This window comes from Empidonax traillii, unplaced genomic scaffold (genome assembly GCF_003031625.1).
Source record: "Empidonax traillii isolate 1590-97213 ecotype Southwest subspecies unplaced genomic scaffold, ASM303162v1 scaffold43:size1863611, whole genome shotgun sequence".
NCBI lineage: Eukaryota > Metazoa > Chordata > Aves > Passeriformes > Tyrannidae > Empidonax > Empidonax traillii.
The window spans coordinates 1,386,398-1,413,190 of NW_020955236.1; the positions used below are offsets into that span (position 1 = coordinate 1,386,398).

Below are 26,793 nucleotides of genomic sequence, written 5' to 3' on the forward strand. Positions count from 1 at the left end.
TCTTTTTTATTTTCCCCTTCAGTTTTTTTCCTTTATTTTCCAAAATAAGGGGGGTAGGAGGAGGCTACTGAGCAAAGCCACCTGCAGAGTGAAGTGTACCTGAACAGCCTTGAGGGAAGAGTGAAGCAGACCATGATACACCACAGTGTGGATTTGACACTGGAATGAGTACATAACCCAGGACTGCTCTTATCTTACGTCTTTTTCTTCAGCATCCAGTTATTAATTATAGCTGTCATCAAGCAGTGCCTGGGCCTCTGCTAAAACACCAGCTGGATCATCTAGTTCAATCTAAATAAAAAGAATACAAATCAGTTAGGCAGTGTAATTGAAGAAGCTTAAGGTTTTATAGATCTTGATTACTCGAGCATTAACAGAGAGTCTCCCATGTATCAGGACTTAGTTCATACAGCAGCCTTTCAGTTATTGTTTTAGAAACACTGCTACACTTCCTTAATTTTATTAGTGTGTTGAACATCCCTTCATCTCCTTGAAATAGCTCTGTGTGGAGTGGCTGAGTCTCCTTTAACTAAACACACTCTTGGACAAAACAAGAATGGCTTTGATTTGTAGCCTGTTGGAGCTCATAATTTTTAAAGAGTGTGGGCGAAAATGTTTATGAATATCTGTTAACTTCCCTCGTACTCTGAGATCAACACATCATTGCCGATTGAAAGCACAATAACAGCAATGAAAGTTGATGCTTTCTTTTTGCCCCTAGAGCAGAAGAGAATTGGGTCATCACTTGGTCTTCAGGGAGTTAAATAAACAGTCAGACTTGAACATCCTGCCTTAGCCTACCGACGCAGTTCATCCCAGACTGATGGGTTGTTGAGGCTGTTCTGGGTGACCTTTGACAAACCACATAAGGTAAATATTTTTAGCTTACAGAAGTGCTGGTCCTTTCACTCTTTTTGAAAAATAGAGATTGTTTTTCCCTAGTGGGTATTTGGGGTTTATTACTCTGCACTGCTGTGGGTGTGCCTGGTACTTACAGGATTAACTGGCTTGTCAAAACCGTCTCTGCTCAAAGGGCCCTTTGCTACAGAAACCAGATTTGAAAAAATAGGGGCAGTGAAGGTGTATCAGCTGAGAGCTTTGGAAGGCTGCAGGTGCCAGGTATCATTTGCAACAGCCTTGTCCCCAGGGCAGAGGAAGATGGGTGGCTTTACCTGCTTGTGGGGCTGTGCTATTCCCAGTGTTCCTGGAGCAAAGCAGTGTGCTGTGGTTACCCAGGGTGGTTCTGCTTGGCTCCAAGCAAAGAGGAGCTTCCCCACCCCTTCCTGCAGTAATAACCATCCCCTGGAAATGCGATGCCTTTGTGTTTCATGGGGACAGGCACTGACTCTTCCTCAGCAGTGTGTCAGTCATGGGAAAGGGGAGCAGAGGATGTCGGCTCTGGGACACCATCTGCCCACCATGGGACCAGGTGGGAAGCTGCACACACCCCTCTGCCTCTGGGGCTGCTGGACACGGTGAGCTCCTGACTTGGAGTGCCCAGGCAGAGGAAAGAGCTGCTGTGAGCCCTGCAGCTGCCTGGGGTTCTGCAGGGTCTGCTCAGCTTCAGCAGTTGGGCTTGGGGAAATCATCTGGGTTTGACGCAAATCCCACAATTGTCTCTGCCTCTATTGTCCCCGTTTCCTTTGTGCTGCCTCAGGTCTCTGAGCAGTTCTGGTGCGTGAGAACTGCATTTTTTCAGATGTAGGTGATTAGGAGGCTCCAGCAGAGGCTGCATGAGCTGTTTGTCCCTACGGGGCCCTTGAGGACACTGCTGGCCAAAAGGCACTGAGCACACACCCTGTGAGTGGGGAATCCCACAGGGGCAATCACAGGAGGAGTGAAATGCTACCTGGGGAGCTGACCCAAGTGTTGATGGATACAAACACTGAAATTTCCAAGCAATTACCTTTGGAATTGGATACTGAGTAGGGGCTGGAGCTTTGTCTCTGTCGAAGTCAACCAGAATTCCACACTTTGCTATATCTTCTGCCCAGGTGCCTTCTAACAACTGTCCCTTATCCACGTAGAAGTATCTGCCAGGGCCATGCTTCTTTCCATCTTTCCAACCTCCTTCATACCGATTTCCATTTGCTGCAATTAAATACATAACCATTTCATGAAGGGGCTACAAATGAAAACAATCAACAGAGCAAACTGACAGAGAAGGAGATGATGTATTTGGCTTCTCTCAGTAATTTCCAGGGGGCTGCAGCACAGTGTGTTGTTCTGCTTCTGCGCTGTTTGCTGTGCTGCAGAGGGAGAAGAGGTTGTGAAAGGAGCCCACGTTTGCCCCCCTGTAACAAGAACTGTGTTCACCTGCTTTGTTCTTACAGAGATACTCATTTTTTGCTGACACACTGAGCAGGTGAGCTGAGGGTAAGGGACTGGCCACTGAATCACTCCTCACAATGTGAAAAATTACAGGACACAAGTTTCAGATTTGTCACTGCAACAAATCACACAGGATCTCTGGCTTGAAGAGAGAAGTTTGCTTGTCTGGGCAAGGAACAGAGCACTGACTGCTGTCCAGTCAAAATAATCTTGATTTCAAAGAATACTTGCAGTTAGTTTTTCCTCAATGAATTAAGGCTGAGAACTGCTGTGAGTGTCTGAGCAGTTCAGGCAGTCAGTTACTGTTTTTCCAGCTGTGCTGCTTCTCCTGGCGTTTTTCTGCAAGTTGAGAGAAGTTATTTTTGGGCTCTGTGCTGCTCTCCAGGAATCCATCCATCCATCACCAACAGGGAAAGCAGAGCTGCAAGGAGAGGAGAGAAGCCTCGTCCTGGTTGAGAAGGGGCATCATAACCACAGTGATGCTGGGATGCCTCAAGGCCATCCTGACTCACTGGGAGAATCCTCTGCTCTCCCCTTTGCCTACATACAGTGTTTCTAAGCCCCAAACCATGGGGATTTCTGATCAACTTAGTGGAAGTACCTTTGAGTCTCAACTGAACTCTGCCACTCTTCATGACAAGAAGTGGCTGAAATACCAGGGCACCCTGCCTGGTGCTGCAGAGGTAGCTGGGGCCTGCCAGAACGCTGTGAGGAGGAAAAACCAAAAACGCTTCTGGGGCACGTGGCTGCTGGGCTGCTCAGGCAGGGTCTGGATTACAGGCTGGGGCTGTGGTGGTGGTTATCTGCAACTTAGATCTGGTTTTGTGCTTATCTTCAACACCGGCCCGCCCTGCCCACTGGTAGGAGCAGCTCAGCTCCCGCACTCCAACAACTGGGAAACCACCAAAATCACAGCCCTGGCTCTAATGGAGGGGGTAGGGAATGCCCAGGCTGCACTGTGGTGTCCAGCTGCTCCCATCCCCTCTCAAAGCACCCGAGGCTGTGCGCTCCCTGCTGTGATCCCAGCGGACATGCTCCATTCGGGAATGGCCGTGGCAGAGGCGGGAGAGCAGCGCGGTGCTCCCAGCCGAGCTCACCCTCGCCGGGCACGCTGCCACTACAAGCAATTTAATCTGGAGCTGCAGCTCATCGTGACCTCCACTGGAGAACTCCTTTTCTTTCAGATCGCAGAGCTGCCGGCACGTGGGCACCCTTCCAGCATGGAGCCAAATGCATTCGGCTTGTGGGTATGAAATAATTGCTCTGGCTAATTTTAACCAAAAGGAATCCAGCTCGCAGTCGGTTGCAGGCAACGCTGGAGGCAACGGGGCTCTGAAATGGTGCATCAGCCGCGGTTCAGCCCAGGGGGGGTTGTTCGTTTGTAACTAACGTGGAATTGGATGGGAGAGCAGCAGATCAGTGGAAGGTTTCTCCCTGGAAGCAGGTGCTGACTTCATCCGGATGGGCCATCGGTCCAAAGAGCCTGTGATGTGCAGCGAAGGTCGTGCCCATTCCCCCCAGCTGCTTTGCTCAGCTAATTACTAGCCCTGAGATCACTTTCAAGCAAAAAAAAAAAAAAAAAAAAAAAAAAAAAAAAAAAAAAAAAAAAAAAAAAAAAAAAAAAAAAAAAAAAAAAAAAAAAAAAAAAAAAAAAAAAAAAAAAAAAAGAATAGATGAATACTAACATGGAGATAATATTTCTTCAAATGTTCTTGGAATGCCATGCCTTGTATTGCAAAGGACTGGGATTCTTGGTTTCAGGGAAAAATGTGTTGAACTCCATGGAAATTATAGGGAAAAAAATTTCAAATTTCTGTATTTACACTGAGATTGCCCCTAACATTCCAAATCCATGATGTGCCTGGTGTTATTTATGGAAAAGGATTGTGTACTAATGAAACCCCTGTGATCACTCAACGTGAGCTGCTGTCGGAAGTAAGATAGGGGATGGAGTGAACTCAACAAGAAAATTCTCTGTTGTTTTTTTTTTTCCTGTGCTGGAAACTGGACTCCTCTTTGGTATGCAGAGCTAAAAAGTCTGTCTGGCAAAGTGCCTGGCTTGAAAAGAGAGATTTGCTCTTCTCTGACCCAACAGTATATTATCTCTAACCCGAACCATCCCAGTCATTTAAATGTAAATCACAGCAAAAATAAGCTTTCCTCTGTGTGGGCCCTCACACAGCCTGTGCTGCCTCCAGCCCCAGCCCAGGAGGGGAGGGATGGCATGGAGCAGCCACAGCCCTGCTGCAATGCATCAAGCATCCAGAAATCTGGACGGCAGTGACACCTGGGGAGCAGCACGACACTGGAGAGCTGGAAGGGGGCAGGCGGGTGCCCAGGGTGAGGGTGGTTGGTACTTACCAAGCCGCAGCATCCCCTGCCCGTTGGGCTGATCCGCCTCCCACTGTCCCTCGTAGCTGGATCCATCCTGGTAGAACATCCGTCCCCAGCCGCCCCGCACTCCATCGCTCCACTCGCCCTCGTAGCGCTCCCCGTTGGGGTAAAACCAAACCCCCTGGCCCTGGACAGCAGCACAGAGATGGCTGGTGAGGAGCTGTGCTGTTGAAAGGGGTCAGTGTCCCAATTTTGGGACATGTCTTAGATACACCATTCCTTTGTTTATTGTTCTTACACATGTGGCAGCCCAGCTCAGTGGCTGTTCATGTGCTGAAGGAAATCAGAGGTGGTAGTATGGGATTTTTTTTTTGCAAATGGTTTTATTCCCATGAAAAACTCTTGGGTTTATATCTCAGTGTGTTTTTATTGGCATGACTGCTGCTAATATTTAGCTAAAAGCAGGTTTTACTAGTATATAAACCTGCCTGGGGATAGGCAGCATTAAAGGATGTGTCTCTCAACATGGGGATTTCATCCCTTTCAACACTGATGACACTTCCTTCCTACAGCCCAAAGTGTCCCACCTGAGCAACTCCATCCCTTGTTTGTCTTGCATGTGTGTTTGCCATTAAGAGAAGTCCAGAGTTACCCCCTATACCAGGGAGTTATACCAGTAAGAACTATTTCCATATCACTAGTGAGTTTTCCCATAGGAATAAAGCATTAATTTATCTCTGAACAAATAATAAAATCAGTTCTGGAAATAACTAATTTTGAGTATTGATTTTACCAAACTGCATGAATGTACAGGAAAAACTTCCGAAAGAACTCATGTTATTTGTCTAATTTGCTGTAAAACTCACAGAAATAAGGTACATTTTCCTGCAGCGCTTATAATACAGGTTCCTCCAATTACTTCATGGATAAGAGGAATGGAAGGGATGGGTAGGGAGGATTAAGAGATGGGATATGAAGCCTCTCATCCTGCTTGGCCAAGCTGCAGGTGAGTCTGAGCAGTAACCACTGCTCTGCAGCAGCTGGTTGGGGCTGTAGCCCGGTAACCAGTGTATGAGTGGGATGAGTCCAGCAGGGAAATGGCATTCCCATAAATATCATGGATTTTTACTCTTGACCATTCAATTCAGCCTCAGTATTGGGCAAATTAGGATTTTAAGTGATCTTTTTGCATGGGTGCACCCAACCCTTCCCTGTGTTTCGGGTCATGCTGCCTCACTGCTGGCACGTGCAGGAAATCTCACTTACAGTTTTCTGGCCGTTTTTCCACCAGCCTGTGTACACCCTCTTGTATTCCTTGGTTACAGGGTCAGGAATGCTGTATGAGCCATAACCATCCTGCTTCCCAAACTTCCAGTCACCGCTGTAAATAGCTCCGGTGCTTTTCCATATCTGGGTGCCTTTACCTGTTTAACAAACAAGAGGAATGCTGGGGAGTTTAGGAGAAGGGTGTCCAGGGCTGCCTTCCTATTCCATCCCTGCACCAGGTCAGGCTCATGTCTGGGATTCAGTTTAGCTTCCCAAGACAGAACCATCGTTAATCTTGATCGGGGGCTTCCTGTGTGGCCTTTGCTGAATGCACTTAAATCTTTCCAAACCTGGTTTTACTGCTTGTAAACAAGTCTGTCCTGCTCCGGCTGCTCAGGGCTCGGTCAGGGTCTCCTTCCCCTGCTCTGTCTCCTGCAGTGCCCGCCACAGCTTGAGGATAAATTGAGATTCCTGAAGCCAAGTCAGGAGCTGAGAGAGCTGCAGGGACTGTGCAGCCAGGGCACATCCCAGTGCATGGAGCTCACTGCAGTTTGCTGTGTTTGGAGAGGACTTTTAAATATCCATAAGAGAGATATTTTGGGTAATTGCCCTGAGTGCATGCAAAAGCTCTTGAAGTTACCTATTAGAAATGTCTCTGAGTGCATTTTTACATTACATGTATCAAAGACATATAGATATATATATATATAGTCATACAAGAATAGATACTCTTCCAGGAGCATACAGAACCACTGACTGCTCCCTGCCCCCAGGAACCTTTCTAAGGACATCTAAATCAGTACCTTTCCTCAAAATTATGTATCTTACCATGTTTCAGGTTGTTCAGCCATTCTCCAGTATACTGATCCCCATTTACAGCAAAAACTGTGTGTCTTAACCCACATTTCTGGGCCTTCCTGTCCCATTCATAATAGAGGGGCTCTCTAGCCCTGGGGTACTTTATAATGGGCATATTGCTGGTGTCTGGAGAAAAAAAACACAAATGATTATCAGAAATAAATTAGAGAGAAATCACTAAGGCAGGTATGGGCAGAACAGTATTTGTGAGCTATGCCTTAAGATGCAGATGAGTCAGTAACTGATGCCTGGCTTTGGGGGTGTAAAACAGAGATATAACAAACAGGAGGGAGCTAAAAATACTGAAGTACAAACCAGCACTATGTGACAATGGGCTTGGAGCATTGCCTGGCCTGTTAGGAAATGTTAAATAAATCTCAGCAGGTCAGGTTTGTGGTGGGCATTGGTCTCTGCACCTGCCAGAGGTCTTGGGGAGTGCAGGGAAAGGCATCTCCTCCTCCATAGAACCGACGGAATGGGTCAGGGAGAGGCCCACCTGGAGCTGGGACACTTCATACCCCCAGCAGTAATGCAGCTCAGGCTCCTTTACTGCTAAAAATAACTGTCCTGCAGGGGTCTGTTAAAAGGGGTTGAAACCACAACGTTTCTTTCTCCCAGGAGGCTGCAGACTCGCCCAGGGCAGGCCAAGCACTCGCCAGCTGATCAGGCTGCCAAGGAGGGGACTTCTGAGTTTGGCATGGGGTTAAAGCATGAACAGCAGGCAGGGGATGATGGGTACAGAGGGAGGGGATTCAGGTGCCAGAGGTCCAGAGGGAAAGGGTCAGCATGTGGGAAGATGAGGGAGAAGATGTATTGGCCTATCAATACAGAGAGGAGAATGCTGGAGTACAGCACGGTGGTGATTTCTGGGCACTGTTCAGCGCAGTGGGAATTCGGGAACAGACTCAGAGGAGAGAGTGGTCTCCTATAAACCATAAACAAACGCCAAAAGGTGGCTGTAGAAACAAAAGCAAGTTTCTAGGAATGCCGTCAACATCCAGAGCTCGGCTGGAGCCTGGCGGGTTGGGATGCTCTCCGAGTTTGTCTCCTGGGCTCCCCCTTCTGTCCTGATCCGCTGGACTGAGCCATACGGAGTGATTTCGCTGCGTCTCTCCCTTCTCGGCAGAGCAAAGCTGTTTCTTGCTGTGCGGGGGGTGCCGGAGAGCCTGGCGTGGGTAAAAGTGTGGAACTTGGGAGGAGAGGGGAAAGGAAGGTACTTCAGGCCATTGCTAGGGAATAAAAGCTAGAAATTATAACTAAGAAAATACATTAGCGTTCATCCTCAGCTCTTCACACAGCTGTGGGAAATGGTCATTCGATAGCTAATTGGTGGGATATCATTGCTGAAGAAAGTATCTTTACATGTCCAGGATGAGCCTTCCCACCCAAAACGCAGCTGAGTTGTGCAGTGCCCATCCCACGTGGCTCCTCACCGTGGGGCTGTGGGGAGCGCAGGCAAAGCTGAGGAACCTGCCCGGGCACTGCACGGTGAGCTCAGACCTGGGAGGGGGAAAGGTTCCAAAGGTTCCAAAGGTTCCAAAGGTTCCCAAAAGTGCCGTGGGAGGAGAGGAGCTGAGGAGCATCTTGTTTTGAGGCCACCGAGGACAAGAACTGTCACTTGGTGGGATGGAGTCCCAGCCCGCTGCAGAGGATGGTTTATCAGCAATACAAACAAGGATACACCACAACTGCTGAGTTCCTCCCTTGCCTTTGGGTGCTGCAGGCCCTAGAGAGGGGGGTTCTTGGCGATATTTGCCAAGGGCTGAGGGTTTGCAGGACACAGAGCCACACGTTGCCTGTTTGTATCTGTCTTCCCTTTGCTGGGGGAGAAGAGCCAAGGTACAGCTGCTTGCACCCACCCCGATACCGGCTCTGACGAGAAGTCTTTTCACTACCTCTGCCAGACGGGAGCATCATTCTCCCACCACCGCATCCAACCACTTCTTCAGCTCAAAGCTTAGGATTTACAGACTCCAGGGAGGATTCCCAGCTGCGGGGGCAGTCCCAGCACCCCTCCATCTGCTCGCCAGGCTCTCCGAGGCACAGCCCGCGCAGAGCACCCGGGGTAATGCGGGCTGTCGGGACCTGCCTTTATTTGCTGAATCCCCTTCCAAATTTAAGTCAGATATGCCAGTTTTGCATAAGTGATAACGCAGTCGGTATTCGCCGCCCTGGATGTTTTAGCCACCTACTCCGAGGGCGCAGCCAAGCAGTGGGAGGCAGGCGCTGTGGAGCCGCTCCGGCTGCAGCTCTCGGTGCCGGGGGTCAGGGGTTCTGCCGCTGCCCTTGGGGCCGAGGCTCTTACAGACCCCCGTGTCCTCCTCCAGACCCCGCTCTGAGAGTTTTGTGTGGCCTCTGCTAAAATGGAGCTTTAGTTTGCCCGGCCCTACAGGAAGCCCATTTTCTCCCTTGGCTCTTCGCAGAACTTCAGAGCAGTGCGACTGAGCTACAGATAACACCTTTTTTTCTTTTTTTTTTTTTTTTTTTTCCTGCCTTACATCTTAACGAATAGCAAGAGGAAAATACACCTTGCTGCAGCGAAGCGGTTGCTGACTGTCCCTGGCAGCACCCTGCCTGCCACCTCACCGTGTCCCCTTGCGCACCCTGCCCCGAGAATGTGGCAGCCGAGCTCAGCGGGCCCCACGGCACTGCCCTGCTCCGGGGGTCCCTTTGCCAGCCGTGTCCGGCCCGCGCTGTCCCGCCGCCCCCACCGCGAGGGCCAAACCGCGGGCACCGACCTGTGCTGGAGCCCGCCGGGTGCTGCCTGTTGCAGCGGCGGGGTCGTCATAGCAACGTGCCAAACTCCTGCGCCCAGGGAGCAGGGAGCGGGGCCGGGGAGCGAGCGGAGCGGCTGCGGGCGGACGGGGAGAGCGGCGGGACACGAGCGGTCACACCGTGCTCCCCACGGATGGAGCCGGAGCGCACCCCGCGCTCTGGAGATCAGGATTTTCCAGCAGAATATAAAGTGCTGATAAGCAACGAAGTGTCTCAACTCCGGTTGGTTTTATTTTGTAAGCCCGGCAGCAGAAGGCTGGGAACGAGAGCACTGATTACAGCACTGATGGGTAACTAATAAATCAGCCTTGAAAATGTCAGAGGAAAGGAGAGACCCCCTGAAAATGCACATCAGAGGTCTTGAAGGAGAAATCTGAATAAAGCTGACACTAATTCCCTCATCCATTACATTTCTTCCACAGCCACAGCGAGCAGGGATTGCCATCATGGCCTTGTGGGTGTCTGTAATAATCTTCCCTAATGGGTAATTAACTGTGCACATTTCTACTATAAAACCAAAGGTCTCCTATGACTCCCATGAGCCAAATGCATTTGATTTTCATCCTTTTGGCACATTTTTTGTGCAGAGCTCTGCAGGCTGGATGGTTAAAATGTTGAGGTAGGTGGGAAATCTTGTGATGAAAACAAAGCAGCCGCCTCTGTGGAGGTGAGACACAGCCTGGTCTGCCCTGATGGGTGTTTGTTTGCCATCTTCAATGAATGTAGCACTGAATGTGGCTTGGATGTTGTGTCCATGCTCAGACAGGACAGAGGGATGGGCTTATCCCAAATGTGAGTGTGACTGAAATATTCCATTTCCCATGACACATGTGAGGGCCATGGAGCCAGAGGAGACAATGCCACTGCCTGGGAAATCAGGTGGAGAAGGAAAATGAAGAGGCTGGAGGGAAGAGGTGATCCACAGCCAACAGAGGAGCTGGTGTGGAAATGATGGAGGGAGATCTGCACCATGGGAAAAGACAAACATGGAATTTCTGGTGCTGGATTAGATGAATTGGGAAGGTGGCAGCTGTCATCCAGGGATGTAGGAGAGGTGGAACTTCTAGCAGGAGAACCAGAAAGAAAACTATGGAAGTTGACCAAGTTAGGAAACACTTATACATGAGAAAATGTTTCCTGTTTTTAAAAAGGAGATGAAGATGTTCAGGAAGGATTTATTGCCACTCATTCACATTAACACATTCTGGTTTGGGGCAAAGCCCAAGAATTACTGAAGACAATCATTCCTGTGTTTGACTGTGGCCAGTTGTAAGGGCTGCAGTGGGGAACAGGGATTTGGGGAGGAAATGAGAAAAACCAATGAGGGAGAAGAAAAAATGCTTATTGCAGCCCAAAAGCTACAGTCTTAAATTACAACCAAAAATAGCCCTTCCTGGAAAAGTATTAATTATTTTTAATATTTCAGCCCCTATATTTCACTGCACTTAACTGAGAAATTGGCAATTAAGATAATTAGCTAATTCAGACCATTTCACTTGTTTATTTTTAAACAGCACAGGCTGCCTGAGATTTTTGAACTGCAAGTCCAAACTGTGCCTCACTGAACCACGGCTTTTACTAACCAGAAGTGATAGACATATTTGAAACTCAATTAACATTTGAAACCAATTAAGGCTTTAAAAAAATTAAAACATTTTAGCAACAAAATTAAAATGCACAAATTGGGATAAAAAAACCATCCCTGTGTCTGGATATGATGGAGGGAAATGGTTGGTGATGCCTCATTTTCTGGGTCACTTATTTTAAATCCTTCTGCTCCAGGTCTCTGTGTGTTTGTTATTTTAGTTCCATGGTCCCAGAGTGGGTTGTCACAGACCCTCCTGCTCCCACCTAAGAGGCTTCACAGAGACATTTATTTGGGAAGAGGCTGTGTGTGATTCCCATTTTCTTAGGCCAGGTAGGAACATCTGAATCACACTTAATTATTTTGTCACTTGTTAATACCATTCTGTACCTTTTTGTATTACAAGGGTACAGAGTGGGGAAATGTATGGGTATTCTTCTCATTTAAAAAAGGCAAAATTAGACCAGCTTGAAGAGAAGGTGGTGATATTTGAAGCTTTATCAGAAAGTTCTTTTGACTCACTGAAGAGAAAATTTACTTAGAAAATGTCATTCCATTATGAGAGAAGGAACCCCATTAGTAAGTAGGGAGTGGGCATAATTTTCCTGAGGGGTGCCAGGTATCTAGAATACATAATTCAGTCAGACAGGGAGATATAAACCTGAACTGCCCCAGAAATGCCCTAAGCAAACCTCTCCCTCTCCCAAGAGCAGTCGTTTCAAGGCACAACACTGTGGTCGCTATGATAAGTAGGGTCAAAATCCAAGTTATAATTTACTAGGAGGAGAATTTGGGTTTTCCTTTATCCAGTTCCCCTTGTTCTGGCTTTTCCAGCAAAATCTGGCCCCAAATCCCCTTCTTGGCTATTTTTTGTGTGTGTGTTGTTTGTTTTTTTTCTTCTTATTTCACTCTCACAGACTTTGGTCACTGACACCAAGAAGCACCAGCAAAGCCTCCTTCACCAGGGCGTGACAGGGTTTCAGTTCTGTTGGCACCCTTGTTGCTCCAGTTGTCTGGCAGTTGATTAAACCTTACATTTATTAAGACTGAAAGGAAGCAGTTAAATCTAGCTATGTGAATTATGCTCTAACTCAGCCCATTATTCTGCCAACACAGTTCGTTGCCATGGACTTTCAGCTCTCCACTTCCTTCCAGGATGGATACAGTGAAGAGCAAACCAAGCACTGGCAGGATGTGTGTGGAAACACGCCTGGAAACACACCTTTCTGGATCAAGGTCCTGTGATACCTGATGGACACATGATGCACCTTCATTTTTTCATTCTGAAGAGTAAGATTTGAAAAAAAACCTATAAAACTAAAGGCCCTCCGTGTTCTACATCATAAACCAATCATTTTTGCACTGAAAGGAGACAGCTGCTCTGAGCTGAGTTTGCTCTCACAAAGCTTGGGGAATCACCCAAGTGAAATGCCCAAACCAACTGAAAACTGTCAGAATCAATAATTTAAATTTATTCTGGGAACTTCCTAGAATAAATAGAGGAAAAGCATGTAGAGAAACATATGTTGGAATTCTTTAAAGGTGAAGAATGTGACAACAACATACTGTGGAAGTAGGATGCTCAGATGCCTGTTTTATTGCTGCTACATTCAATAGAAAAGCCAGAGGAAGAGGTGGGAGGGTCTTGGACTCCAACCAAGCTTGTGTCGGGTGTAGCTGGATGAGCACGGAGTGGGTGCAGCGCTGAAGGAGCTTCCCCACCACTCTGCTTTTAAGAATTGTTATCAGCAGGATTTAGGAGGGACTGAAGTGAAAGGGTGGAGGTGCAAACTTCACTGGTTGACTCTGGCTTAAGAGGCAGCCTTGTGGGGAAGTGTTTCTTTAAAACTCTTCCCTCCCTTTGGCTGGGAACAGCTCTCTCAAGATAAAAACCATGGTTGTTTTACAGCAAAACGACCCCAAGTAAGAGCCCTGGCTTATCTGGAATGTTGGGGCACTTAGTCATGCAGAGTGAAGGGCTGAAGTCCTTGGAGCTGACATCAGATACCCTCTCCCCAGGAGTTTCTGTTGCTGCAGGTTTACAGCTAACGGTCTCTACTTAACTACCTGCAGCAAGATAGAGGTTCAAAGATAGAGTTATGATGTTAATTAGTGAAGTCACACAAAGCTGAGAATTATTTACTGTGCAACTGTGGAGCAGTTTGCAGGACTCTCAGTACTGTTGGAGGCAGATAAATTTGGCCATACTTGAGCTACTGCTTCACTTGAAGTCCTTAATTTGTTCCTTAAGTGACAAATAACTCCAGATGAATACAAGATGAATCAGCAGTATCAATTTCCAGCTGAAACATGAGCCAAGTATTTTATTTATCATGGCTTATTGTCACCTGATGGTAGAACAGGGACTCGTCTGCATTTATGTCTTGTCCTTTCCCATTTGCTGTGCTGGAAAGAATCTGCATTTCTAGGACAGGGAAAAAGCATCAAAGGAAACAGCCTCAGTTATCTTAAGAGAGAAGAATGAATGGAATTTGCGTTCAGGGTGGAGGAAGGTGAGGGGAAGGAGCTCACATGTGACCGTACATACATAGCTACGTGTACTCAACCAAGTCTAAAACCAAAAGAACAAACAGTCACAGTTTCACTGTGATCCTTAACTTGATTTATTAACTCAGTTTCTTTGATATGTTCTCTGGCAGTGAATGGTTGATGAGCTGGGGATTAATTAAGGTAAAGGCAAAGCAGAGATTTCGCGTCTGTAGATTTGCTGTGCAATGGCCTTACGTGATCTCTGGCAGCAGAAAACAGCCACTAAAAGGTGCCAAGATACCTAGAAAAAGATACCAAGATGCACTTCCATAATAGTCCACTAAGGTCTTGGGTTGCCCACTGAGTGCAATGGGTGTAGATATTTAGGGGTGCATTTTAGTCAGATAGAAAATGAAACCTCAGACTCTATTGTTCCTGTCTTTCCATAAGGGGAGAATTTCAAATTTTTTTTTTTTCCCCAAAATAAACATTTAATTCAGATGGGAAATGTAATTCCCAAAGACGGAACTTTTTAAAATGGCTTTTCTGCAGGAGTTGCTGCTGTAGGCAGAGAGGGACATTGTCCAGCACAGCCTGATGAGACACAACCCCTGCTGCCCTTCCAGCATCCCCTCCCCGTGTCCCCAGCCTTAGGATTGGGAAGATATGACTTAGGTCTGCAATTTAATTACAATCTGTAGTTTCCGTTCTTACTGAGTAAAATTATACACACTATAATAAACAACTTATCTAGATCCAGTTAAAAAAAGCTCATTGTTACCTTATCTTGCTTTGGTTTTACTCACAAAGATGTGGTTGAAATAACGGGATTAAACAAACAACTTCAGTCTCCCAAGGAGGTGGGGAGAGATTACAGGTAATTCTGAAATCTTTTGTAATGGTGCAGCATTAAATAACGTAGAACCAGCTGCAAGGCCAACTGTGCTACACTCACATTGTTGGTGTTTAGCGAAATTCTTTCATGTTTTCTGCATTAAAGAAAATACACATCTCCTGAATCAATATTAACTAGCGTGTCTCAGCTAAAAAGTTGAAGGAAATCTTTTGAGGTTATATTTATACACAACCACAACACGCTTAAGAATTGTTCCTTGTCAAGAGGTGTAGGGGAGAGGCAGGAAAGTTTGGAATAAAGGTCTGGTGATCCCTTGGTGTTCTGGGAGAGCTCCAGGGCCAGCACAGCTCGGAGTGGGAAATGCTCAACATTTCCTGCCTTTGTATACACAGCACCTGCCACAGCCCTAAAGAAATGTCATCAGGCTGCAGAATTACACCCAGGGCAAACATGGCTGATACTAAGAGCTTTCTTCAGCCCTTTTGAGGCTTATAGCTCAGCAGTGAGAGTTTTAAGGGTTATTTACAATTTATGATGTATCCTAGAAGTAACTTTCCCTGAATGTTAGGACTGACACAAGCAGTTGAAGTGTTAGTGTTTCTATTAAATGTTTTTACTTAAAGAAAATAAGGTCCAGTCTGGATTCCCCCAGCTCTTCATGAGGGTGTCAGCACCCCAACCTCCTTCAACAGCCAGGAGGAAGATGCAGCTACATCTTTGGGGTGATCCTGTCATAAGCTGAACTGACAGAGTAATTGCAAAGGAGGAGGGAATGTTTTCATGAGGGAAGGAGAAATAATTTGGCTGGTAGGGAGTACTCTAACCTTGAGGTGAACTGGAAAGTTTCGTCACATATCCAGCGCGGAATCAAAGCTGTGATCCGAGATGTGATCCTTTCCCTTCCAAATTGTGTAATCCAAAATCCAGGCTTCCTGTAACACAGACTCTTGTTACATGGGGTTGTGGACAAATGCTAGAATCTGGGGAAAATTTAATGCAGGCATAGCACACTCCTGTGACATTTTTACTGCGTTGATCAGTTATTTATTCTACTTCAGGATTATCAAAGCCACAACACACGTCCTTGATCCCTGGATGATCACAGCCTCACTGGAGGAGCAGCAGGGACGAAGGAACATCCCCAGCCTTGGTGGTTCCTAAACCAGTAGAAATCCCCAACCAAGCAAGCTCTGAGCAGGTTTCTCTGGAAACAAGGGAACAGGTCATGGACTGCATTTCAGGTGTCAACCCACACACACGTGAAAAGAACATGCATAAAGGACATAAAACAAGCAAAGAGTGTGAATACAGACCCAGAAAAGAACCAGGGACAGCAGGAACACTGAGGAGTGTCTCTACACCCAATGTTTTTGGTTGTTTACGTCAAATCCAAGGAAACGGGATCCCACATACACTCCCCATGAAAAGACAGCATTGCACTTGTATTTTTACTTCGGCTTCACTCCTCCCCTCCCCCTTGTACCATTTTTTTTTAATTGCTTCCTTCCTCTTCTCTTTTTCTTCCTCTTTGCCTATTTCCACCCTTTCACAACAAACCCACAGGACAAGAAGCACTGTGCAGTTCTCCCAGTTGTCCAGCCCAGCCCCTAAGTGGGTTATTATTGTAATAATAAAGAGATCAGGAATATTCTTGCCTTTTTTCTGATATTAAGGAAGCGTGGCCGGGCCCCAGGCAGCTGCAGGGCTGGGTGGTCACCTCAGCCAGCAGGTCCCTCAGAGAGGGCCGTCCCTGTGCATGGAGGGGTTTGTCTCCATTCTCAGTCCCATGCGAGACAACCCACCCCTGAGGGGAAGGAAGGGGAAGGAAGATGCTTCATGGAGCACTTCAGATGCTGCCACAGAATGAAGGGACCTGGGAGAGGTGCAGGGTCCCCAGGAGGTGAGCAGGGGAAGGGGTGGCAGCAACTGAGGGGAGCCCTCACCTGAGGGGAGCCCTCACCTGAGGGGAGCTCTCACCTGAGGCACACCCTCACCTAAGGGGCTCCTCACTGAGAGAATCCCACCCTTGAGGGGTCACTCACCTGAGGGGAGCCCTGGCTGAGGCACACCCTCACCTAAGGGGTCCTTCATGGAGAGGATCCCTCCCTTGAGGGGTCACTCACCTGAGGGGATCCCTCACCTGAGGGGGTCCCTGACCTGAGGGGGTCCCTGACCTGAGGGGATCCCTCACCTGAGGGGGTCCCTGACCTGAGGGGGTCCGTCACCTGAGGGGTCCCTGACCTGAGGGGGTCCCTGACCTGAGGGGGTCCGTCACCTGAGGAGAGCATGGACCTGAGGGAAGCCCCCACCTGAGGAGATCCTCCCTGCCCAGAGGGAGCCCCGGCCGGGGGGTTCCCCCTCTCCGCGGGGCCCGATCCCTCCTCACCTGTCCGTTCCCTCCCCACCGGGGCGGGCGCGCGCGGGGGTGGGGGCGGGGCGGAGGGGTGGCGCGCGCCGCCGCGGGGCCGCGCCCGTGAGCGCGCGCGCGCGCGCGCGCGCGATGACGTCAGCGGCGCACGCGGCCCGCGGGCCGGGGGGCGCGCGCCGGCCGGGGCCGGCGGAGCTGGCGCGGCCCCGCGCCATGAGGGACCAGCTGGAGCGGGGCCGGGAAGAGTGGCGGGAGCTGGAGGAGGAGTTCCGGCAGCTCCAGGTGAGCGGGGCGCCGCGGGGGCGCGGCTCCCGGGCGGCGGGATGCGGGGGGCATCGCCGTGCCTCGCCCGGCCGCGCGTCTGCGGCTTCTCCCGCGCTGCCCTTCCCCGGCTCTGCTCCGCATCCTGGCGCGGGGCCGGCCCCGCCTCTCCCCCCCGCTCCCAGGCTGGGAAGGGGACCCGGCAGGAGCGGGGCCGGGGGTCCCTCCCGTACCCCCCGCCCCGGGGCAGCCCCGCAGGGTCGCCCTCGTCCCGCCCGGGGCGGCCACGCGTGCTCGGGGCTTGGCCGCGGGGTGCCCGCGCGATGCCCAGCGGTGCGGGGATGCGCATCCCTGCGGGGCAGAAACACCCGGTACCCCGGGCAAGTACTGCGAGCACATCTGGGACATCCCGGACCGAACCAGGGCCATGCCCGAGCTACCTCCGAGGATGCACCGAGGGGTCGTGGTGCCGCGCTTCCCACTGCCCGAGCAAGGATGGAAAAGGGGGACCTGGTGTGGCTGTGCACCCACGGCACGGCACAAAGAACAGCCGAGGCAGTGCTTGCCCTTCCAGCTTCTTGCACAGTTTGATTTCCCGTGATGGGGTACGAGGGGTTCAAGTGATGTTTTTGCATCTCGCAAAAGTTCACCAAGGGACAGAAAGGCCTTAGAGCAGGGGCCAAGAGCTGTTCTGCAAGATGCTTTTGCCTCCAGAAGCCTTCCTCTCCCTGCATGTCATCAGTGCTGCACCTGTACACGTGCTTTAAATCTTAAAGCCTGTTTTAAGGTACGACCGGCTGTTCTCGCTCTGGAGGCTGTTTTAGCCTCTTTTAGGCTGTTAAACAGAACGTGCACACAAGAAAAAAAGTGTGATTTCCAGATTTAGCTCTCTGTCTTAATTAAAAGTCAGTTCAGGTTGCATGTCTGTTAGCAGAAGGAAAGGCTGGGTGCTGGGGGAGACCAGCTGGCGTGGTTTTGCTGGTCACTTGTTTGCTGTGTGTGCTGACTGTCCTCACCAATCACCCGAGTCTGACCTAAACCACAGCCAAATGTCGGTAACTTGTCCCTGCCTCAGTTTCCTCACCTGTGAAAGGAAAGTAGAAATGCCTCTCGGTGGGGTGGCAGCTGCTGGTGGCACAAGGTGTAGTTGGTCAGTGATTAGCACCATAGAGGTGAGAAGCTGGAATAACATCCACAATCAGGGAGTTCTTATGTGTTGCAAAAGAGGGGAACAGAGAGGTCATGGCTCTGCTCCAGCTCCACGAGATGCTGGTGGTGCTTAGACGTGCTTTGGAGGAAGGTCCTGTACTCCTGAACCGGTTTCAAGTCAAACCCCAACTCTAGAGTAAGAAAGTACTTCCATCTGGGTGTCTGCTCCTACTTGCCCTTGCATGTGGCTTTCTGGATGCACTTGCAGCATCTCTTGCTCCTGAGGAGCCTGTTTTCCCCAGCAGCAGCTTGACCCCCCTCCATGCTTGCATCTCCTCCTTTTTGGCTGCCCTGACTCTCCTCTCCAGCTGGAAATGCTGGTCCAGGGCCGTGCAGGAGCTGCTCTTCATGCCTCATCTCTGAGACAGAGCTCAGGGTTGTGGGATGTTTCAGTTTTGGGGCAGGGACATGGGAAAAAATGCAAGTTGCACTGCAACAGTTTGTTAATTTAAACCCTGAGTATGAACATGTCACCAGATTTGGATTAAGACCCTGCTGTCAATGAGTCTCCTTGTAAGCACTCGTCTCTCTTGGCAAATAAATAACCCCACTTGTAGCAAATGTTATGTTCTTCTAAACAACAGTGTCATTTTCAAACCATTATCCTGATGGTTTTGGCTGGGGGTAGAATTTACCAGCTCTCAACTCGCCTGTTCATGTTTTCAATAAATACTCGAACCCTTTTTTGGCAAAGAGGTTTTTACGCCCCTTGAATCAGCCTTTTGTAAGATGTTGTTGCGTGATATCTAGAGAAGCAAGATGAGTTACTCTGCAATCCAGGGAGCCCTGAAGTCCTGTCCATGCCAAGCAAAGCCAAAGTGATCCACAAACCATGAGAGCTGCAGTGCCTGCCCATGGTTAGTTTGGTTATTAAGGTCTTTAAGTCATATACAGGAGCTTGTTTTGGTTTGTTCTTGTAAATAACGAACATCTTCCAGCTGGGTCCTGACAAAGGAGAGCAAAGATTTGGTTTAGGTGGTTTTACCACCCTGTTTGTGCTCTGGGAAAAGCAGTGGGAATTTTCTGTGGTCGTTGATGTGTTGGTAGATGAAGCAGCCGTGTCAACAGCCGTGTTACCCACGCTGTCTCTTGGCACTAACTCTGCAAACTCTGATTTCCAACTCATTGTAGATCCTAAAGTTGGCCCAGAGGTCATTGCTTGGTGTCTGGTGAGCCCTTCCTGAGACTTCTTAAACCAGAGTATGGGGCAGTAGGTTGCTTGAACATCCATAGGGTTGGGATGGCAGTGGTGGCCAGGAGGTACCTAAACCCTGTGGCCAGGAGGTGCCTAAACCCCCTGGCCTGGATTTGTGTCTTCTTTTTCCTCCCCTTTAGGTCCACATCATCTTTTTCCCTCCAGATTTAATCTGGCTGTGAAATTGGAGTGCCTGCTCTGAGATTTAGCCACCCATTTGGTGGGGATGGATCAGGATCAAATGGAAGATTAGGAGATTGGAGGATTAGGAGATTCAAGGATTAGGGGCTTCACTGCAGGATGGGATGGGAGTGAGGAGCTCCTGAGTGGGAAAGCTCATTAGAAAGAGGAAATTAGATGAGTGTAGATGCTTTTCCTCTTGCAGGAATTTCATCAGTGTCCATTTAAGCCCTGTTGGATCTGTGCTGGCTTGGCAGTGCCCCCTCCTTGGTTGTATGCAGGGGTGCCTGTTGACTCCCAAAAACCAGGGCTTTGCTTGCTTCCCTCGGAGGGGAGGATCAAATGCTATAAGTAACCTAGAAGGGTTCCCCTTACCCCTTGTCTCCTCTTCTCCTGCAGGAAACACACAAAGTTTACAGGCAGAAACTGGAAGAAGTCACCAGCTTGCAGACAGTCTGTAGCAGCTCCATACACAGGCAGAAGAAGACGCTGAAAGATCTGAAGCACAGCCTGCAAAGGTAACGGGAGGCCTGGAGGGTGGAGGAGGCTGGGATGGGGTGTTTCTCCTTCCCAAAGGGCTCAAATGGTTGGATTTTTAGCATTTTAATGTGCAGTGTGTGTTGCAGTGCTAAAGTTGCTCCATATTATAGCCAGGTAAAACGTTAATAACTGCATGAGAGATGGAGTCCTGTAAACAAAGGATTTTGAGGGAGCCAGTGTGGGTTTCATCCTTGCAGTGTGTCCTTGCAGCTCTTGGTCTGTGGGTTTTGCCAGGTGAGCAAAGCTTTGCTCCATAGGCTGCAACTGGAGGAGCAACATCAATCCTCGAACCTGGAGGTGTAACTTAACCCCTGGGTGGATTTACAGGAGGGAGCTCTCTCTGGCTGCTTGGCTGATCCCCAGGAGCCACAGGCCGAATTCCTGGTGTGCAGGTCTCAGTACAGCACCTCCAACACCCCGGGCTGCTGGCTCTGCTGTACATTGCTCTCTGTTTTACATTAATTGCTAAAACCACAGTTTGCCAGTAAATCGTCAGCTCCGTGTCCTGTTACATCCTGCAGTATTTCATACCTGAAGAGCTGCAGCCTCGGCAAGGGCAGTGTGTGAAACCACTTCCCAGGTTCCCAAGGTGGAAGGAGTTTCTGCAAAAAAGCACAAAATTCCCAAAGCTCTCTGTTTGGGAAGAGCACACAATCCTGTCACTGAGCTGATTTATAAACCAGCTGCTTGAAGTAACTTTCAGGAACATAAACCTGGCAGTGAAATAAAGTCGTGGCGAACCAAATGGTGCTGCAGAAACACAGGGGCAAAGCGCGCGATGGCATCACCTCACACAGTCAGCTCTTTCACCAGCGTGGATTTTATGACAACATTATTTTCCCTATAAATATAAAGGAGGTGAAAGCGTGAACAGGAATATCTTGTTTCTGGGCTCTTGCAGGTGCAAGCCCAGAGCGAGTCCCGAGGAGTTTGCTCTCATTCAGGAGATCAGCAGCCAGATCAAGGAGAGGCAGAATGCCTTCTTCGACATGGAAGCCTACCTGCCGAAGAAGAACGGGTACGTGCTCCCTGGGGAGCCACACGCGCCAGGAAGGCTGATTTTTCAAGGGTTCTCAGCGGTTTGTTCCTGAAGGAGAAGGTGCATGTCGAAGACAGACATGTAAAATTGGATTAGTCATGAATCTCCTGCTGAGCTGCTGTGTCAGTGGTACACAGAATTCATGAGCTGTGAGTGTATGTAAATGCACTCTGTGTGTGGGCAGTGCAGGTTTTCTGTTAAAATGGAAGTAACCTGCACTGGTGAGGGATTGTGCACTTCACTGGTCCACACTGATGTTTTCCCGGGCTGTTTTTTTTTAGGAATGAATCAGCACAAGAATTTTCTCCTTTTTAAATAAAATTTCCAATTAACTTTAAATTTATACTTTCCTTCAAGTGGGGTTGCCAGGACAGGCCTGTGACAGTTGTCAAACACTGCGTGATGCTGCAGCCCCTCAGGAGTTTCTATCAGAAACTTTTCTTCCAGTTCCTCTCTGTTATTTTTGGATTTGGGGAGTGCACTTTATATATCTCGCCCTTAGACTGTAGAGCAGAAAAGGGACCAGGAAAATAAACCTCTTCTTTAACTTCTTGGAAATGCTGACTGATTTTTCCATGTTTAAATCCTCTTCTGTGGTTCATCCCTCCAGTTTGCCTCAATTAAAAACCTCCAGCAAATGTGGCTTTGGCAGAGACGTTGTCTCATCAGCTCAATCTGGGTCATCCTGGAGTGTTCAAATAAAACAACTTACTTGGGTCTGCTCTTGGTTTTTGTCTTCCAGCCTGTACTTGAATCTGGTGCTGGGAAACGTGAATGTGACTCTCCTGAGTAACCAAGCAAAGTGAGTGAGTGTTCCCACGCGTGTGATTTGGGTTCCCTGGGGCCAGCACTGAAGTCCAGAGAGGGGAATGGGTTTCTCTGAGATCTGAGAAGTGAAATGTCAGGGGTGGGGAAATTGGACCATGACATGGGGACAAGCTAAGGCTTCGTGTAGCTACAATTGAATTTGTCCATCACTTGCTTTTAAGCCCAGCCCAACCCAGCCTGTGGTCTAATTGTAAGGGTGGGGTCTTTTTGCAATGAAAAATGGTATTGTGACTTCTAGGCATACGGTGATGCAGAAAATGGAGATGTATATATTTTAAATCTGTGTATATTTTAAACCCAGAAACCTGCTGGTGGAGTGAAGCCATTGTCTTGCAGCAGAACAGACCCTCCCTGCAGGCAGAACTCTGCCTTTCTGCTGCTTTTCTAAGTGTTTCAGCAAAATCTCTGTCTCTGGGCTTGGCATGTGGATTTGTGTCTGGTTTGAAAAAAGTGGAGCCCCATTGTGGTCAAACACCTGATTGTGTCCATAAGCGGTGTCTGTTCCCTTCCAGGTTTGCCTACAAGGACGAGTATGAGAAGTTCAAACTTTATCTGACAATAATCTTGTTACTTGGGGCTGTTGCCTGCAGGTTTTTTCTGCACTATAGGTAAGCTGCATTTTTACTTTTCATCAAGTATTTTGAATAAAAACGTGCTGGGTTGGAACTAACTTATGTCCTGTTGAGGACAGTGAGAGGAGCTCTGGTGGTGTTCAGGCTTTGGGCAGTTGGACAGCAGGACACCTTTTGCACCTCTTCAACTCTGGCAGGATCTGTGTTTTAGGTGTTTTACCTTTTTAAACTCTTTTGGGAGTCTTTTGCAACTGAGAGGAGTCCAACAACATGTTTCCTGATTTCTTTTTTTTTCTGGCATGATGCTGTGCTTGGGAACAAGCAGTTGCTTTTGCTCATGGGTTGTCCCAGGCCCTGAGCTGAGGCTTTGGGTTTGCAAAGGCAGTGAGAGAGGATTTGCATGAAATAATCAGACCTGAAACACGATCTCCGGGTTGTGATAAGTGTCTGAGCACCAACAAGCTTCCAGTATTCAGTGTTGCTTAAAAACCAGGAAGATGTTGGAGCCAGGAGCTTCCCTGAGGTCTCTGTGGGTCTGGGTGAATGCAGGATTGTACCAGGAACGGTGCTGCCTTGTACAGAGACTGCCCCAAGTCCCCTGGGCTTCAAGGGATTTACAAATGGCAAAATAAAGTTTTGCTGGGTTGTTTTTTTCCCCCTTGGAGCGTAATGCTCTTCGTTCTTTTAGTTGATTGGATTTATATAGATCTCATGGAAATCTCCTCACTGAATTAGCCTGGAAATGCCTTTCCAAATTGGATCATCCTCTGCCTCCATGGTGCTTTCTCTCCTTCAGAAGGACTTAATGTCATCCCTGCATACCTGCTTATCAGCTCAGGATCTGCAGTGTTATATCACAGGGCACTTCCTGGGGGGAAAAGGCCCTGAACCCTTCAAGTGCTGCGTGTGTGCAGTTCTGCCTGCAGGTTAGAGATGTTCAGGAGTGGGGCTTTGTGTCTGTGGCCTCACTCGGGCAGGTTTTCCTTCCCCCAGGGGTAGGAAGGAAAAATAGGGCTTTTTAAAATGTATCTTTGCAACGGACAGGATTTCTTTTTTTATAACTCTGTGTTTTTTTCCGTTTAACAGGGTGACAGATGAAGTGTTTAACTTCCTGTTAGTGTGGTATTACTGCACGCTGACGATACGGGAAAGCATTCTCATTAGCAATGGATCAAGGTACTGTGCCACCTGCAAAACCCAGGGAGAGCATGAAATGTCCTTAAAAGAAAAGCAAGAGACAAAAGAGGATTCAGCTTGGCACTGAAGCCCAGCAAATATGAGATGCTGATGTCTCCCTGCAGGGTCTTGTCTCCATCCCCCTCCCCTTGTTGCCTCCAAGGGCGGATGTGGCCACCTGAAGTTTGGGGAGAGAGAAGTTGCAGTTCCTAGAAGTCCCTAATTTCTTGGTCCTAAGTGTTGGATGCCTGTGGTAGCTGTGGGTTTTGTAGGTGTGGCCTGGGGTGTTAAGTGTGCTGCCTTGTGTCAGAGGTCACACACTTCTGCTCAGAAACGCCGCAAATCAATCCATAGCCAAATCCTCAAAATCAACCCATGTTGGCTTAGTTTCCAAAGCAGCTCTGGCTCTGGAGCAGCTCTTCACTTCTTGATTCTGCTCCACTACAGCCCTCGCTCACTTTACTGTTGTTTCCTGAGCTCTCTTGAGTGCTCGTGTCTGAAAGGACCAGCCACCTCATAGGAAGGCCCTGGAAACGTCACTTAATTCCACAGCAGGGAAGAAAAAGGATGTGTGGGCTGACACTTGTGTGTCATTAGCTATGGAGGTGCCTCGTGCTGCAGGGACTGCTGCTGCTGGATGTGCTGGAGAGCCCGTGGGAGCATGGGAGACGTGCCCTGGTCCTGAGCCTCCCCCCAGTGCCCCCAGCTAAGCCACACTGCCAGGGCGGTGCTCTTGCAGCATCCCTTGTGCTTGAGTTGGGCTGACTGTTCTGTTCCCTGTCCCTCCTCCCCAAGGCAGGATCATTTTTGTCCGTCAAGCTGGGCTTCAGTGCTGAAATCCACGTTCCTTGACTGCCACATTTGGTTTTTTCCCTCAGGATCAAAGGCTGGTGGGTGTCCCATCACTACGTTTCCACGTTCCTGTCTGGAGTGATGTTGACGTGGTGAGTCTGCTCTCGCCTGCTCGAGGTGCTTCAAGCTTGTTTCACGGTGTTTGTGTCATCTGAGCATTCAAATGCAGCGTGACTGGGCAGCTGTGGCCACTTGGGCTCATGGCAGAGCGTCAGACTTAATATTTGTTTGATGTTACAGATGTTTCCAGTGATAAATACAACGCTGCAAGTTTGTATTTACATTGCTGGTTTAAAAAAAGGAAAGAAAGAAACACAAACCCTACAGTGTAGTTGGCGTGGTGGTAGCAAAGCCTCTGCAAAGGCTCCAAATTCCTGTCTCTGTAAGTAGGGAAACAAGCAGCACTTTGCTGCTGTAGAGGAGGGACACCACAAAACGAAGGTTTGGTGCCTTTATTAAACCCTAATTACAGAGTCTAAAGCCAGAAATGCAGGTGACATTGCAGTGGGTGGTGGTGTCAGACAACCTGGCAATCCACCCCATGGACAGCCCTGTCTCAACTTGGGCATGAACTGATTAGTTAATTATTAAAAATCGTTTTAATTATTAGAAATTGTAAGGGGATGATGTGGTTGCTGGAGCAGAAGATCCCTTGTCCTCCATCTATCCTGAACTGCCCTCAGGATAATGAGCACAACCACTCCCTTCTCCACTGCTCAGATTCTCAGTGTAGATGATGCTGAATGGCTTTGCTGCCCAAAGAAAACTGTGATAATGGCAAAGATTTTTATACTTGTTGGAGAGGGGAAACCTAATCAATGAGAGTGTCTCCTGTGTGGCTGTAGCACCTCCCTGGGCTCCCAGTGGGGTGGAATGGGCTGGGTACCAGCTGCTGGTTCGTTTGCTGATGGGATGAGGCTTGGTGGTGAAGGGGAAGGGCACCGTGTCATGTGCTTTTAGCAAACTAATGGACCTCCCCTGGGTTTTGCTTCCAGGCCGGATGGACTCATGTATCAGATGTTTCGCAGTCAGTTTTTAGCATTTTCAATATTTCAGAGTGAGTATTTCTTACCTTGTTAATTCACAGGATAAAGTAATTTTGTGTCTTACATGTTTAGAAGAAAACACTTCTGTTTGGTAAATACTGGAGTATTAAACTGTAGGAATATAAAGATAGTGTACAAATATGCAATCTACAACTATAAGCAATAATTAAATGCTCTTGGATTAAACATTATTAAAGCAGTTTGATATTTATCATACTTCAGAATAGCCAAAGCAGTGATGTTTTCTCTCTCCTTCTCCAGGCTGTGTTCAGTTCCTACAGTATTATTACCAAAGGGGCTGCCTCTATAGGCTCCGGGCTTTGGGGGAGAGAAACCACTTGGACCTTACAGTAGGTGAGGTTTGCTGCAATACTTCCTTTGCACAGTTTTGGCACAGGTTTTGGATGCAGTGATAGGGAGGGAGAGGGCTGTGTGGCCTTCGAGAGTGAGCTCTGCAGAGCTGCCCCCCTGCCTTGCTGCCTGTGGCCCAAGGCCTGAAGGGGTCAAGGCTTTTATCCCTTTCCTCAGGGAGTTGGGATAAACCCTCAGAGGGTTGGGAGCCAAGGGATCTGATTTCTGTCAGCTTTTGAGGGGGTCAGGAGGGAGGTTTTGGTCATCCCCATCCTCATCCTCCTTCCATTATCACACCTTCAACTTGGTTGGTTATTGCAGAGCAGGACAGGGACAGCCCTTATGGGGTGGTCTGGGTGGGGAAGAGCTGCAGCTCCAGTCCTGGCTCTTCTGTGCTCACACTCTGCCTTGTCTGTCAACCTTTTCCAGAAGGATTTCAGTCCTGGATGTGGCGGGGGCTGACGTTTCTCCTTCCCTTCTTGTTCTTCGGGCATGTAAGTTGGGCAATCCTGTTTTCCCCCGGGTGCAGCGTCTCAGCACCGCGTGAGGGTGCTTTGGGTCACACATACCCACCACAGATGTTTCCAGGGTTTCTTTTTTTTTTCTTTTCTAGTAATGAAATTGCCTTTTTTTCTTTATGCCTTTGCAGTTCTGGCAGCTATATAATGCAATCACGCTTTT

General features: G+C 48.6%; 2 protein-coding genes across 5 annotated transcripts in view; one reads left to right on the forward strand and one right to left on the reverse strand.

Annotated features, from left to right (window-relative positions):
- Positions 1-131: 131 nt before the first annotated feature.
- MORN3 (MORN repeat containing 3) lies at positions 132-16,931 on the reverse strand. 4 transcript variants are annotated; one of them, XM_027878611.1, is made up of 7 exons: positions 16,882-16,931; positions 15,320-15,427; positions 6,760-6,915; positions 5,932-6,089; positions 4,693-4,852; positions 1,907-2,091; positions 132-291 (listed from the first exon to the last, which is right to left on the reverse strand). In XM_027878611.1, the coding sequence occupies exons 3-7, from the start codon at positions 6,902-6,904 to the stop codon at positions 223-225; spliced, it is 717 nt and encodes a 238-aa protein (XP_027734412.1). In that variant the 5' UTR covers positions 6,905-6,915; positions 15,320-15,427; positions 16,882-16,931; the 3' UTR covers positions 132-222. The 4 variants fall into 4 exon arrangements, with proteins under 4 accessions (XP_027734412.1, XP_027734413.1, XP_027734414.1 ...); XM_027878612.1 differs by lacking the exon at positions 16,882-16,931 and adding an exon at positions 16,538-16,605; XM_027878613.1 differs by lacking the exons at positions 15,320-15,427; positions 16,882-16,931 and adding an exon at positions 9,528-9,554.
- A 101-nt stretch (positions 16,932-17,032) lies between these two features.
- TMEM120B (transmembrane protein 120B) overlaps positions 17,033-26,793 on the forward strand; it is an 11,911-nt gene continuing 2,150 nt past the window's right edge. Inside the window, exons 1-11 of the mRNA XM_027878680.1 lie at positions 17,033-17,145; positions 20,108-20,226; positions 21,150-21,266; positions 22,030-22,089; positions 22,628-22,723; positions 23,774-23,863; positions 24,742-24,807; positions 25,711-25,772; positions 26,023-26,115; positions 26,542-26,606; positions 26,762-26,787. Of these exons, the coding sequence (XP_027734481.1) occupies positions 17,077-17,145; positions 20,108-20,226; positions 21,150-21,266; positions 22,030-22,089; positions 22,628-22,723; positions 23,774-23,863; positions 24,742-24,807; positions 25,711-25,772; positions 26,023-26,115; positions 26,542-26,606; positions 26,762-26,787 (863 nt within the window). The 5' untranslated portion in view covers positions 17,033-17,076. The remainder of the gene's footprint in view (positions 17,146-20,107; positions 20,227-21,149; positions 21,267-22,029; positions 22,090-22,627; positions 22,724-23,773; positions 23,864-24,741; positions 24,808-25,710; positions 25,773-26,022; positions 26,116-26,541; positions 26,607-26,761; positions 26,788-26,793) is intronic.

Coding starts and splice junctions, on each gene's coding strand:
- MORN3 (XM_027878611.1), bottom strand. CDS start 6,904: ATGCCCATTATAAAGTACCCCAGGGCTAGAGAGCCCCTCTATTATGAA. Junction 4,853..5,931: donor GGAAAAACGGCCAGAAAACT/GTAAGTGAGATT, acceptor GCTGCTGTCCAG/GGCCAGGGGGTTTGGTTTTA. Junction 2,092..4,692: donor GCAGGGGATGCTGCGGCTTG/GTAAGTACCAAC, acceptor ATTTAATTGCAG/CAAATGGAAATCGGTATGAA.